At 51.5% G+C, this 11,853-nt stretch overlaps 5 protein-coding genes across 5 annotated transcripts; 2 read left to right on the forward strand and 3 right to left on the reverse strand.

Annotated features, from left to right (window-relative positions):
- Window positions 1-870: 870 nt before the first annotated feature.
- On the reverse strand, window positions 871-1,707 carry A1O9_03084 (uncharacterized protein; the record flags this gene model as incomplete). The annotated part of the gene is made up of 1 exon (XM_013408653.1): window positions 871-1,707. The coding sequence occupies one exon, from the start codon at window positions 1,705-1,707 to the stop codon at window positions 871-873; it is 837 nt and encodes a 278-aa protein (XP_013264107.1).
- Window positions 1,708-2,541: 834 nt separating this feature from the next.
- Window positions 2,542-3,810, reverse strand: A1O9_03085 (uncharacterized protein; the record flags this gene model as incomplete). Its single annotated transcript, XM_013408654.1, has 2 exons — window positions 2,542-3,182; window positions 3,252-3,810. 2 exons carry the CDS (start codon window positions 3,808-3,810, stop codon window positions 2,542-2,544), a joined length of 1,200 nt encoding a protein of 399 aa, XP_013264108.1.
- A 1,490-nt stretch (window positions 3,811-5,300) lies between these two features.
- On the forward strand, window positions 5,301-6,800 carry A1O9_03086 (uncharacterized protein; the record flags this gene model as incomplete). Its single annotated transcript, XM_013408655.1, has 5 exons — window positions 5,301-5,315; window positions 5,378-5,929; window positions 5,991-6,307; window positions 6,371-6,638; window positions 6,714-6,800. 5 exons carry the CDS (start codon window positions 5,301-5,303, stop codon window positions 6,798-6,800), a joined length of 1,239 nt encoding a protein of 412 aa, XP_013264109.1.
- A 446-nt stretch (window positions 6,801-7,246) lies between these two features.
- Window positions 7,247-8,362, reverse strand: A1O9_03087 (uncharacterized protein; the record flags this gene model as incomplete). Its single annotated transcript, XM_013408656.1, has 3 exons — window positions 7,247-7,501; window positions 7,557-8,116; window positions 8,236-8,362. The coding sequence occupies 3 exons, from the start codon at window positions 8,360-8,362 to the stop codon at window positions 7,247-7,249; spliced, it is 942 nt and encodes a 313-aa protein (XP_013264110.1).
- An 866-nt stretch (window positions 8,363-9,228) lies between these two features.
- Window positions 9,229-11,828, forward strand: A1O9_03088 (uncharacterized protein; the record flags this gene model as incomplete). The annotated part of the gene is made up of 8 exons (XM_013408657.1): window positions 9,229-9,452; window positions 9,565-9,784; window positions 9,973-10,094; window positions 10,349-10,543; window positions 10,712-10,842; window positions 10,962-11,113; window positions 11,245-11,518; window positions 11,596-11,828. 8 exons carry the CDS (start codon window positions 9,229-9,231, stop codon window positions 11,826-11,828), a joined length of 1,551 nt encoding a protein of 516 aa, XP_013264111.1.
- Window positions 11,829-11,853: the final 25 nt, after the last annotated feature.

Below are 11,853 nucleotides of genomic sequence, written 5' to 3' on the forward strand. Positions count from 1 at the left end.
TGATGGTAGTGATGATCGTGATATGGATGGGATAGAGACACCAAATATCGAGGTGTTCCCTGCAAAGGTATCCCACTACCTGATATGTGACCAGATCAAGTGAACGTATTGGAGATGATCGAAAAGACCAACTTTCCACTCCCGAGAATCATCAGGTTACTGGCGGGGCCCGGTGTGGTCTTAAATACAGACAGCATCTGGTTCGGCACAAATGATCCTCCGAGCCAGCCCGTTAAGACCTCAAGCTAACCTAACTTGACCTAGCTGGATACGCTAGCATCGAATAACGCTAAAACCATTTCCATGTTAACTCCAGACTTCCTCATTGGGCATTGGTCCTTTTCATGCGCTGCATTGCTGGATACGTCCTGACGTACTCGTTCCTCGTATCGATAGTGGCCCGTCGAGTCATCTTTTAGAACCCTAGATAGGTCGAGATCACGTCTAGTTCCAAAGTACTATACTGCCAGTTTCATGGATTTGTGCATCGTACGAGACAATTGATTGCCCTCGAGGCCTAAGGTTTCATACTTGAGCTAGTCGATATTGTCGTACGCATCGCGGGCCAAACCATTATTAATTATACGTGGGTTGAGAATTGGAAAGGTAGGAAGGCTACCTATAAACAACGATGTCAACGTCTATGATAACAGGTCTGAGAGAGATGGTCGTTTTCTAGGTGAACTCATGCCTCTACAAGCTTACGTATGATACCATGGGTCCATATCACGTTCTTCTTGCTCACAACGTGCCCGTTTCATACAGGGGTTACACTACCAGCGCATGCCTACTTCCCAGTTGAGTGTTCATTGGTATTCATTGATAACCATCCATGGGGCCTCGCCTCAGCTCATATTTGGTCATTAGTCTTCACTTGCCCCCCTCCTCCTTCGACTGTCTCTCAACCTCATCCGCAAACTCTCCCAGAGTGCGGTATCTCCAACCATAGCCAACCTCACCTCGGGAATGCATCTCGGCCGCACCACCAGGACTGCCCATGCTAGCACCCCGACGGTTGATCCAGACGGAACTCATGCCGAATTTCTTAGCCGGTTGATGGTCGTGGAATAGACTCTGCGCGACGTGGAGGATGTCGTCCTTGTCGACGGCAGCGTCTTCCTTGACCCTGCGGACGAGATACTCAAAATTGCGCAGATCGGGCTTGTAGCTACCGATGTCCTGCGCGGTATAGACGCGGAAGAAGTCGACTCCCTTCAAGGGCCCGGAGAGCGTGTGCGAGAAACTCTCGCGGTCGACGTTCGATAGCGGGATCATCTTGTAGCCGGCCTTGGCCAGCCGCTGGCACGCGTCGACGGTGTCTGGGAACGCGGGCCACGAGCCGACACTGGCGCCAAAGGCTTTGGCGTCCTTCTTGACCTCGTCGTCCGCTTCGATGCCCATGTCCTGCGCGAACAGCAAAAATGCCTGTTCCAGGATACTGCTGTAGAGCGCTGATGGCTGCGACGTCTGCAGCGTGGCTTCGAGCTCGTGGAATCTCCCAACCACTTTGCTCCTCCCTTCCGCTGAACGGTAGGCGGCATGCTCTGACGATGCGTCTGCCGGCATTCTTTCCACCAGTGGCTGAAGCAGCGGGTATATCCCGCCTTCCCAGTCAATCAACGTGCCGAAGATGTCATATGAGATGACTTTAAATGAAGAAAATGGTCGACGTGCAACCGTGGGTTCGGGCATGGGTATGTCAGACATGTTTGGTGATTGACGGATGAATCTATGGGATATGCTTCTCTTCTGCTCCGGGGATGGGTTAAGCAGGATACTATATCTCTGTTGTTTGTGTGATGTACTCCAAAGCTCCCAACGCTTTGCGACGGAACGTTCTTTTCAAACCGACGAGGTCCTGTGAGGAGTTGGCTTGGATTTATTCACTGTCATTATTTCGTACAAATGTTGATGGGCTCTACCATAGAGCGGGGAACGAAGTAGTGGAAGGGCGTGGTGGGAGGACTGAAGTTATCCCCACCTTGCAAGTACCCAAGGCCAACCCTCTAGTTAGTTATGGATTGCGTCACCCCAATCAACCGGCCCGGGTGGATCGACAGACTTGGACCGGAAAACGGTATAAATCATATAAGTCAATGGTTTTCTAAACCGTGCTCTTCCATAATCCTCGCTCTTTGCAAAGGCGTGAATACGCGCCCGTACGAGGCTCTGGCTTCTGCGAAGCGATCAATCCTCTGACATAGCATTTTGGTAACTTGTGGTCATCAAGCGACCGGCGAAACCAGAACCCAATGGTTCAATGTGCCTTTCCCAGCAACTACCCGGGTTACGCTGTCGCATACTCAGTCCGACCCAACCCAGTCTAGTCGTTCTCATTAGGGTATCTTATAATTCCGTTGTGGTCAAATCAGCAAAGTATTTCACATAGCGTCGGGGCCAGCTGCAGTCGCTCTCTGTTGCCAACATTGGGTAATTTGGTGTGTAGATGCACTTAGCGGTCTCTGAATTGTCCGTAGGCCAGAGGGGTGCCAACGCTCTCCTAAAGTATGTGAGCTCGATATTTCCAGCACTAGAGAAAAGTCAAATCACCTTCTTCCGTTTTTTTTGGTAGCCATCATCACCAGAAAAATCTCCGTCTGAATAACCTTCTCCGTACCCAACAAAGCTATCATCGCCATAGCTTCTTTTTTTGCCGCGAGTCTGACGTTTGGGTTCTCCCGCCGCTTGTGGCAGAGATCGTGGAATTCCGTTGGGTATTCTTGAAAGGACCGGCTGGGAAGATTGATCTCGTTGTGGAAGTGGGTTGATCTTCGGTTTATCGGACAGCCCAAGCTCACCTTCCCAATAAGTATTGTTTCTCACAGCGCCAGGTTGCATTTGCATTGCCTGTTTCACCTTCGCATGAAGATCCGAGGTCATCTCGATATTGAAACGTGCGTGTTCTGAATTCCATTGTTCATCTGTTTGTAATCCCCACGGTGCAGATCCTGCCATTCGCCGTAGAGGTCCAGGTTGATCTTCGTCGGCATTGCGTTCGCCTCTGACCGCTTTGTTTCTCCCAGGAAGCTCAAAACTCTTGATCTGCCCTTCATATGACTTGCGTAGTTTGTTGATTTTCTCTCCAGACAATGGATCTGTTCGTGCGACACTCCTCAACAACGGACCGAGTCCATATACCGCCAACAAATGCTGCTGTGGATTTGGCCTCTGCGGTTCGAACTCTGCAAAGTAACTTTGTCAACAACATGCAAAAGGAAAATACCCTACACGCGCGGGACGGTGAGTCTTACTGGATCTGCAAAGAAGGAATGGTTCACCCATGTCTTTCTGCTGTTCCAGCGTGTTCATCTCATTCTTGCTCCCTCTCAAAGAGTCCGGCTGTAGAGCCCTTTTATCGGCTTCATCGGACGGACCCGCATCCTGTTGCCGATCGTGGTTCGTAAATAGTGAGTTTGTGTCAACTTGCATTTTGTCCTCCTCTTCATCTCGGTCAGCATCCAATCTCGGCCGTTTGTCGCGATGTGAGTCAATGTCCTCCGTCATTTCCAGACCCGGAATGCCTACTACACTGTTGGCCGGTGTCGGTAGCGAAGGTGTCGGTCGAGAAGCGGGTTGGTGAGCACGCGATACGGAACCCCTTGGTGAGCGCGGAGACGAGCGACCCGAAACCTCGTCTGTATCATGGGAGTTTCCATAAGAAGCAACATAGCTTTTTGTAGCGACTGACATCAACGGAGGAGAGATGGGGGATTGAGGGATGTTGTCAGACAGGCGCCGTCGCTTGAGACCAAAGGCTGGCGGAGAAGTTGGCGAAGGCGGGATAGTCGTCGATTGGGGTAAGGAGGACATCAAATAGCGCAAGAGACTTCTTCCGCAGTGGATTGCGCACCACTGACGATAGCGGAGAGCCGCAATCCGAGAGATGTGACAATGGCGAAGCTGTTCCTTTGTTCTTTTCGAAGTGGGGGCGCGAACGGGGTCGAGACGGGGTGAGGGTGAGGGTGATTGGAGTTGACTGCTATAGGGATGTGCTCGTCGTCGACTTCTGGTAAGTAGCAGGGAGAAAATGAAGGCAGTGGTGCTGATGTGGTGGGATGTGGATAGAGGTTGGTTGCGTGGTATGGAGAATGGAGAACGAAGAATGAGACAGGGTCGTAGAGACGACAGCGGCGTTGGTAGTCGGTTTGGGACGAGCGCCAATTCGTTGTCATCGCCTGCGCCTGCCAAGCCGCTTTTCAAATGACGCCGGTTCTAGCGGCACTGCGAGGGCGCTAGAAGGCGTCCGAAATGGCACTAAAGCGACTAGCTCATGCTCTCTAGGCAGCCTCTCCAGTTATTTGAAGGCCTTGCCTTGCCTAACAGCGGTAGCTCCGAGTTAACACCGATTAAAAACCGGCTAACGGTTGGGTCACGCATGTTCTCAATTAAGGTTCTCTTCGATACCTGGCTCGGCCTTTGCCGACATCTCACTCACTCCGTGCTGAGAGACAAGGTGCAGTGATACAGGAACAGGCACCTTGCATCATCTGACATTCCGTTCCTGGTTTTCTTTGCACAGCATACCATTGCATAACATGACCGTCTCAAAGATTGGATTTCTGTTTGAGCCTCTTGAATAATTGTATGAGAAGGCCTGCTTCCTAACGCTACACGATGTCATAGACTGAATCTCACTCTAAGTAACTCAGTCGGGCGCGAAAGCGAAGAAAGTCCAATATCACCATGAACCTGCTAGTCTAAGTTGTTGAGAACATGACCCTGACACAAATAGGCAGCCTGAGGTATGCACATATCCGAACATGATTACCACCGAGGGCACAAGTCAAACCCCGGTAAAACTCAAACAGAAAGGGTGATGTGCTATCTTATCCTGACTGCTTAAGCAATCCGAGCCTACAGGCGTTAGGTAAGGCCCTTGGCCACCTTTGGGGAATGGCCTAAGGACAATTGGAGATGTTAAGTAGGAGGTGCCTCGTCCTCGGTATGACTCCAGGGACCACGAATGTGGGAATGTGGATGTGGGGCTACGAGGCACGGTCTTTGTGGCCAACTTCAATATCCTCCAAACCACTCGAGTTCTCCTTGAGGCACATACCTAGCTAGGGAGGTAGATATACCCTAACTCACTTTAGTCTTCATGCGGTCAGTCGTGGGGTCATGTCTAACTCATTAATATGCTTTATCATGGTCCATGTTTTGGTCCCAGCACGGATACCATCCGATCACCAGCGCCATCAATACTGTAAATAAGATTTCAAAAATCTGCCAATAAACCCAAGCCCTATTGCCGGAGTCACATATCAAACGACTTCCACACCTTCAAGCATTGACGTGGGGAAATGGCTATTTTGAAGGTTCGCACAATTCAACCAAAACCGATCAACAGATTACCGAGAGGCTCACAGCTCCCTCTTAGATCATCGTTGTTGGTGCCGGTCCTTCGGGACTGCTCCTTGCCCTCTTGCTAGCAAATGCGGGAATCAACGTCCAAGTGTTAGAGGCGGCGTCGAAACTTGATGAGTCGCCTCGAGCAACACATTATTCATGGCCTGCCCTATACGAGCTGAAACGAGCCGGTATCCTTGAAGAAGTTCGCGAGCGAGGATTTGTAACCTGGGGTGGAATTCAATGGCGAAACCTTGAGGGTACTCTGCTGGCTCGTTTCAATCCAGACGCCATCCTCAAAGACAATCGATTGCATTGTCTTCCCCTGGGCAAACTCTGTAACCTTATGAAGGAACATCTTGACAGACGACCGAATGCTGAAGTCAAGTATATGCATAGGGTCAGTAAGATCGACCAGACGGAAGCTTGTGCGCGCGTCTGGGCCCAAACCCCCCACGGGGAGCAGACTTTCGAGGCTGATTATGTCGTGGGGTGTGATGGTGCAAGTAGTCAGATTCGTCAAGCCCTTTTCGGTGATGACTTTCCCGGAAGAACCTGGGACGAACAGATCGTTGCTACAAACGTAAGCCCGTTTAATGCGAGAACAGACTTGTGTCCCTGGACGCAGTACTGACTCGGCTCAGGTATACTACAACATCGAGCGCCATGGCTGGGACCAAGGGGCTTTCATCGTCGATCCAGTCTACTGGTCAATGGCCCTTCAAATCAGCCTGGATGGGATGCTGCGAGTCACATACGGCGAGGTTCCAGGCTTAACGAGAGAAGAGTATCTCACTCGCCAACCAGAGAAGTTTCGAACCATCCTTCCCGGCCATCCGTCTCCAGAGGATTATAAGATTGTCAATTTCAGTCCCTACAAGATCCATCAGAGATGTGCAAAGAGTTTCCGTGTCGGACGCTTTCTGCTGGCCGCCGATGCGGCACATCTTTGCAATCCCTTGTGAGTGATATTTTCGTGGTTAATTGCTTAAGTCATGACACATGTGCTAAGTATAGCACTCAGTGGTGGGCTAGGCCTTACTGGCGGAATAGTAGACGTTGGCAATCTTTTCGACTGTCTCAATGGCATACATCAAGGGTTGGCCGACGAAAATATCCTAGACCGATATAATCAGGTCAGACGGGAGAAGTATTTCGAATTCATCGATCCTGTCTCGAGTGCCAACCTCCGCCGCCTCATTCAAGATCCCGAAGTGGCTATGAAGGAAGATAGTTTTTTCAAGATGGCAAAAGACTTTGAGGATGCAGAATTTTGTGCTCGCCTTGGTTTGGTGAGTGGCTGGAGCTTCCTACTATTTTCGAGGTCTAGCATGTCTAAGCTGCTAACAATAACGCTATGTCATCAGGGGGTCAATGCCATTATGCATGACTTTACTCAGGAATATCGCAAGGCGGGGGAAGCATTGCCCGAAAACCTGCAGTCGAAGACATAACCCACGTGCCCGACTGCAAGAAAACTTCATCAAACAACACGAAATTGGGCCAAGAAAACGTTGGACTTGAACGGGCCGGGTAAGTTCGTGCATTTGCTTGGTTGAAGAGAGAGTTGATAGGTCTTAGAGCAGTATTGCAGCAAAGGATAGAGCACAACTCTCTGATTAGACGTTAACAGATATATTGCAACTGGCAGGCTGTATACTCGCCCAGGCATGAGCCTACATTCTAGCCTGGTGATCTGATTTTCAAGTCAACCCATTCTCAGAGAACAGAGGCTCGATTTTGAGTTACAAATTCCTAGAAGCGGCTGCAGTGGCATTCCCGAACATCTCCTCGAGATCGGCCTGCTGCGCGCTTGTACCTGCTGTGCGCCGAATCCCATCTGTCCAAGCCCTACGTACACTGCGAGATTCATAAGTAGCCTAATCTCAATCAATCAATCTCACGGCTCGTTCTCATATCCGGGCAAGAACTTGACGGTCAGGTTATACAAGCGATGATCTCTCAAAGTCTTGTGTCCAAAGCTGCACACACGCTCGATATCATGGCGACAATCGAAGTAATGGCCGCGAAGCTCCTTGGCGCGCCCGGATGCGAGGTACGCCACGGTGTTCCCGCAGAGCTCAGGCCCGTCTTTGAAGATATGCCGGATTTGCTGCTGGACTTCGAGCGTCGTGCCTCCTGTAGATTCATCAGCCTGTGGTCAGTTTCTCTCGAAGGTGGGCAGCGGGCGAAGAACAAGGGAACGGAACGTGCAACGCACCGGTAACCATTGCGCCCCAGACACCACCAGGATGCAGACTGTAGGCACAGATGTCCTCGCCCAGACCCTCAACCTCAAACTCCTCCTGCAACGTGGATGTCGCCCGCGCAACTGCGGCCTTACTCGAGTTATAGCTCAGTCCGGTCGGCATATCGATGGTCGCCGCGCGCGAAGCGAGGTTGATGATCGCTCCAGTCCTGCGCGCGCGCATGCTCTGGAGCACCTCGTAGATGCACAGCATGGTACCCTTGAAGTTGATCTCGATGGCACGCCAGAAGTCCTCGAACCGCTCCGCCGACGCCATCTTGCCGTGCGACACGCCCGCGTTGTTCACCAGGATGTCCACCGGCCCCAGCGTCTTGGTGAGTGATGCGAACGCCGCCCGAACGGCTGTCACGTCCGTGATGTCGCATGCGTATGCCTCGACTTGCACGCCCTCGTATTTCTGGCATGCTCTCTTCGTTTCTTCCTGTCCTTCCACGCTGAGGTCGAGCAGTGCGAGGTTGGCGCCGGAATTCGCTAGTGCAATTGCGATTGCTTGTCCGATGCCTTTCAGCAGCCAGAATGGTCATGTTAGTATGATTACACCACTTCTCTTATTCCAGCCTGCCAGACCATGCTAAACTTCTGGAGGTGGTAGAGTTACAGAAAGATTGGACTGAGTTTACCTCTTCCAGCACCTGTCACGACAGCAACCTTCCCTTTGTTGGCCCCAACCAGCCGTTCTGGCAGGATCGGCCCGTATGGCTCATGTTGGAGAGGCAACGTGGAGATTCCAAAGTCCTTGGGGTCCATGGCTATGGTAAGTTGCCTTGCAGCTGAGATCTACCCGGTGTTCTCCCGCGCAATCAGTATTAACAATACCAGCACTGAGCGATCCAGGTGGCAGGTAAGTAGATGGTCGAATTTCAGTATTGCTGGATTGATCCTTGATATACAGTAAGATAAGCTAATAGGGCATGCAAGGTACCGTTTGCAAGACTTTAACGAGTGTGATATACTCGGCGAAGGTTCAAGGTCTGAGAATGTGGAGGTGCGGCGACCCTCGAGGCAGAGGTGGTGGGGTTTTGCCGGGTTAGGTATGCACCCCGACCTAACATGGAATACTGGAGCCCGTGAGGGACCTTGTGTGGCTCAAAATGCTCTTGAGAGCTTACGAAATGACTGGTTGTCCATTACCATCAATTAGAGAGCCCGAAGAATCATATTCATGATTGCCAGCCACTGTTTGCCGACAGTCCACCCAGATACCGGAGTGATGAAACGGGGAGACTCAGCCTTGCGCCCCTTTTCCCCCAACTGTCCCCCGCATTCTGGAAGTTCTCAATGTGGGGTTGTCGGGCGACCCCTTTTCGGCTGTCAACACTTGGTCCAATCTTATTGTTCAGGTATGGATGGTATTTGCTATTGCCACCACTCTGTGTTGCAATAATGATCTCCCACGAACCCAAACCCAAACCAGAACCTGGGGAAGCCATGGAAGCTATGGGGGCCATGGGGTCGAGTTCATGTGATATTGACCATTTACTAACCTGCAACAGCGCATCAGTACATCGCTTGGGCTGGTTAACATCATGCTAAGGACCTTCTCTACTCTCCTATTCCTGTGTTAATTCTTGTAACTCTGTTATCTTCTCCCGTATACCTTCCGCATCATCGCGATGGGTCTTGGAATCAGATCTGCGATGCCTAACATGTGGACATTGATTTTGCTTGTGGCAGCAGTTGCTGTTGTGGTCTTCATTCGAGCTGCGAGCATACCTAAGACCAAATACCGCTACCCACCGGGCCCGAAAGGCATCCCAATATTTGGCAACCTGTTCCAGCTTCCCCCAAGATATCCAGGAGAGAAGCTATTGGAATGGGGGAAGCAGTATGGAGATATGTCTGTCTTCCATCATCATTTATCTTTCTACTTCAATCATTCCTGGCCTTTCTCCGATTGACATTAGCATTCTATCGTTGAAACTAATATCGTTTTCTCGATCTGACGACAGGTTCACGCTCCAACTCGGCGCACGCAAATGGGTGTTCGTCAATCGATACAGCACGGTGCGAGAGCTGCTCGACCAGCGAGGCAAGCTGTACAGCGGAAGGCCAGAGTTTCCCGTCACCCAGGATATCTTATCTGGTGGGAATCGCATCGTCATGATGGGTAATACCTCGCGTTGGCGTAGCCTCCGCAAGGTAATGCACCAGATTTTGATGGCGAGTAACGTAAGTTTATGTTGTTGTTTCCCATTTTGAAAAGTCTGTGGAATTCTGTTGAAGCAGGACTGTTGGTATGGACACCCATTGAGGATCAAATGGAGCCAGGGAATAGTGGGATAGTCCTGAAATATGGAAGGAGAAACAATTCCGAGATCCACACTGAAATCCAGAGCTGACGAGAAGCCGCGAGAAAGTCAGAAACATATGCTCCATTCCAGGATATCGAATCGCGGGCACTCCTTTGGCAGTTTCTGCACCAGCCCGAGGAGTTCTACAAGCATGGCGCACGATTTGCGAATTCAGGTTCGTTGTCCTTGTCCATTCCTTTCGTCTGGGATCGAATTTCCCAAGTGCTCCTCAATGCGTGTCGGTGTAACCTTCTCCTGTGCTGACGTTGGGATGCCACGCGCGATCAGTGATATTCTCTGTGTAGGTTGAACCCTCCCCTAAATGGCCTGTCCGTAGTCCCCATCCTCAGCAACGGCCCACACTTTCTCTTGCTCCTGGGTTCCCTACTTCCCATCGATAACGAACCACGTTTGACTGACAGAATCATGCGAACCCCAACAGCGTCTTTGGCCGTCGCACAAGCATGGACGATGCCAACGTGCGGCTCTTATTTTCGACCATCGACGACTTCATGGAAACCCAGGCGTCGCCATCGACCAGCATGATCGAGCAATTCCCTTGGCTCGTCAGACTCATCCCGAAACCTCTGCAATGGTACCGGCCCAAGGCTGAGCGGGTCTTTCGAAAGACTATCGGGTGAGTGTTTCTCTCAGTGTTTCCTCCCAGTGTGGGCACTTTGACTTCAAGAACCTTTTTCTTTGTGTATGCATCGTATTAATCCCCATGAACCTCTCTTTTGACACCAACGGCTCATGTTATCACCCTCTGCTGGATCTGACGGGGCATATGTGTTATATGCGACAGTGTCTACGCCTCCTTCCTCGACGAGCTCGAGCAGCGAATCAAACAGGGCGAAGATCCCCGGTGTTTCGCGCGCGACATGAGCGTGTTGGCCGATAAATACGGGTTCGACGCTGCTCAGAAATATTTCTGCGGTGAGTCTTTCTATCGCTCTTGTTCTTTCCAGAGTGGTGATTGATTTCCCACAAATATGTACGCTGCTTTGCGGGTAACATCATTGCGCTGACCAAGGTGGTGCTGTGGTGAGTTCTAGCGGGATCCATCATCGAAGCTGGCAGCGACACCACGCGGAATCAGATCAATCTCCTGCTTGCTGCGGCAGCGAAGTATCCGACCTGGGTCCACACGGCTCAGGCCCAGCTCGATCATGTCTGCGGCAAGGCTGTACGACTGCCTGCTTTTGAGGTACATTCCTTTCTTTCCCCACACACATCTGTCCCGCTGGCCTCCTTGCCTTGCGGACTTGAGGCATATCGTACCCCAGCAACAACAGCTTACCTGGTAACTAACTGCCTCGCCTTCTCCACAACGAACAGGACTGGCACCGACTACCATACATACTAGCGGCCGTGAAAGAAAGCCTACGCTGGCGACCGAACATGACTACGTCCGGGACGCCACGGGCGCTGACGGAAGACGACACATACGGCGAGTGGGTGTTCGAGAAGGGCACCGTGTTCAGCTATAACCACTACGGGCTGAGCCACGACGGGAAGGAGTTTCCCGACCAGCACGACGCCTTCGTGCCTGAACGATTTCTCAACGACGATCTCCACGATCTCCTCAAGGGCCATCTGGGTTTCGGTGCTGGTAAGTCCTTCATGAGCCAGTCTGTCTGATCGTCTAGGTTACCAAGCCCAAACTTTACCAACTCACTTAACAAATAGGCCGTCGGATCTGTCCCGGCGCACACCTCGCGACACGAAACATGTTCATCGCGTTCTCGCGGCTGTTGTACTGCTTCGACTTCTGCGAAGTACCCGGCTCGCCTATCAATGACCGCGAGATTGATCCGCTGGCGCACGATCACCCGCCGTTCCAGATCAGCATCACGCCGCGGAGCCAGGACCATGTTGCGCTGATTGAGCGCGAGTGTCGCTCGGCCGGGAGCGAGTTGTGAGATGTAGGGATCAGAATGGCAATAC

The sequence above is a fragment of the Exophiala aquamarina genome, assembly GCF_000709125.1.
Source record: "Exophiala aquamarina CBS 119918 chromosome Unknown aczIA-supercont1.2, whole genome shotgun sequence".
Lineage (NCBI taxonomy): Eukaryota > Fungi > Ascomycota > Eurotiomycetes > Chaetothyriales > Herpotrichiellaceae > Exophiala > Exophiala aquamarina.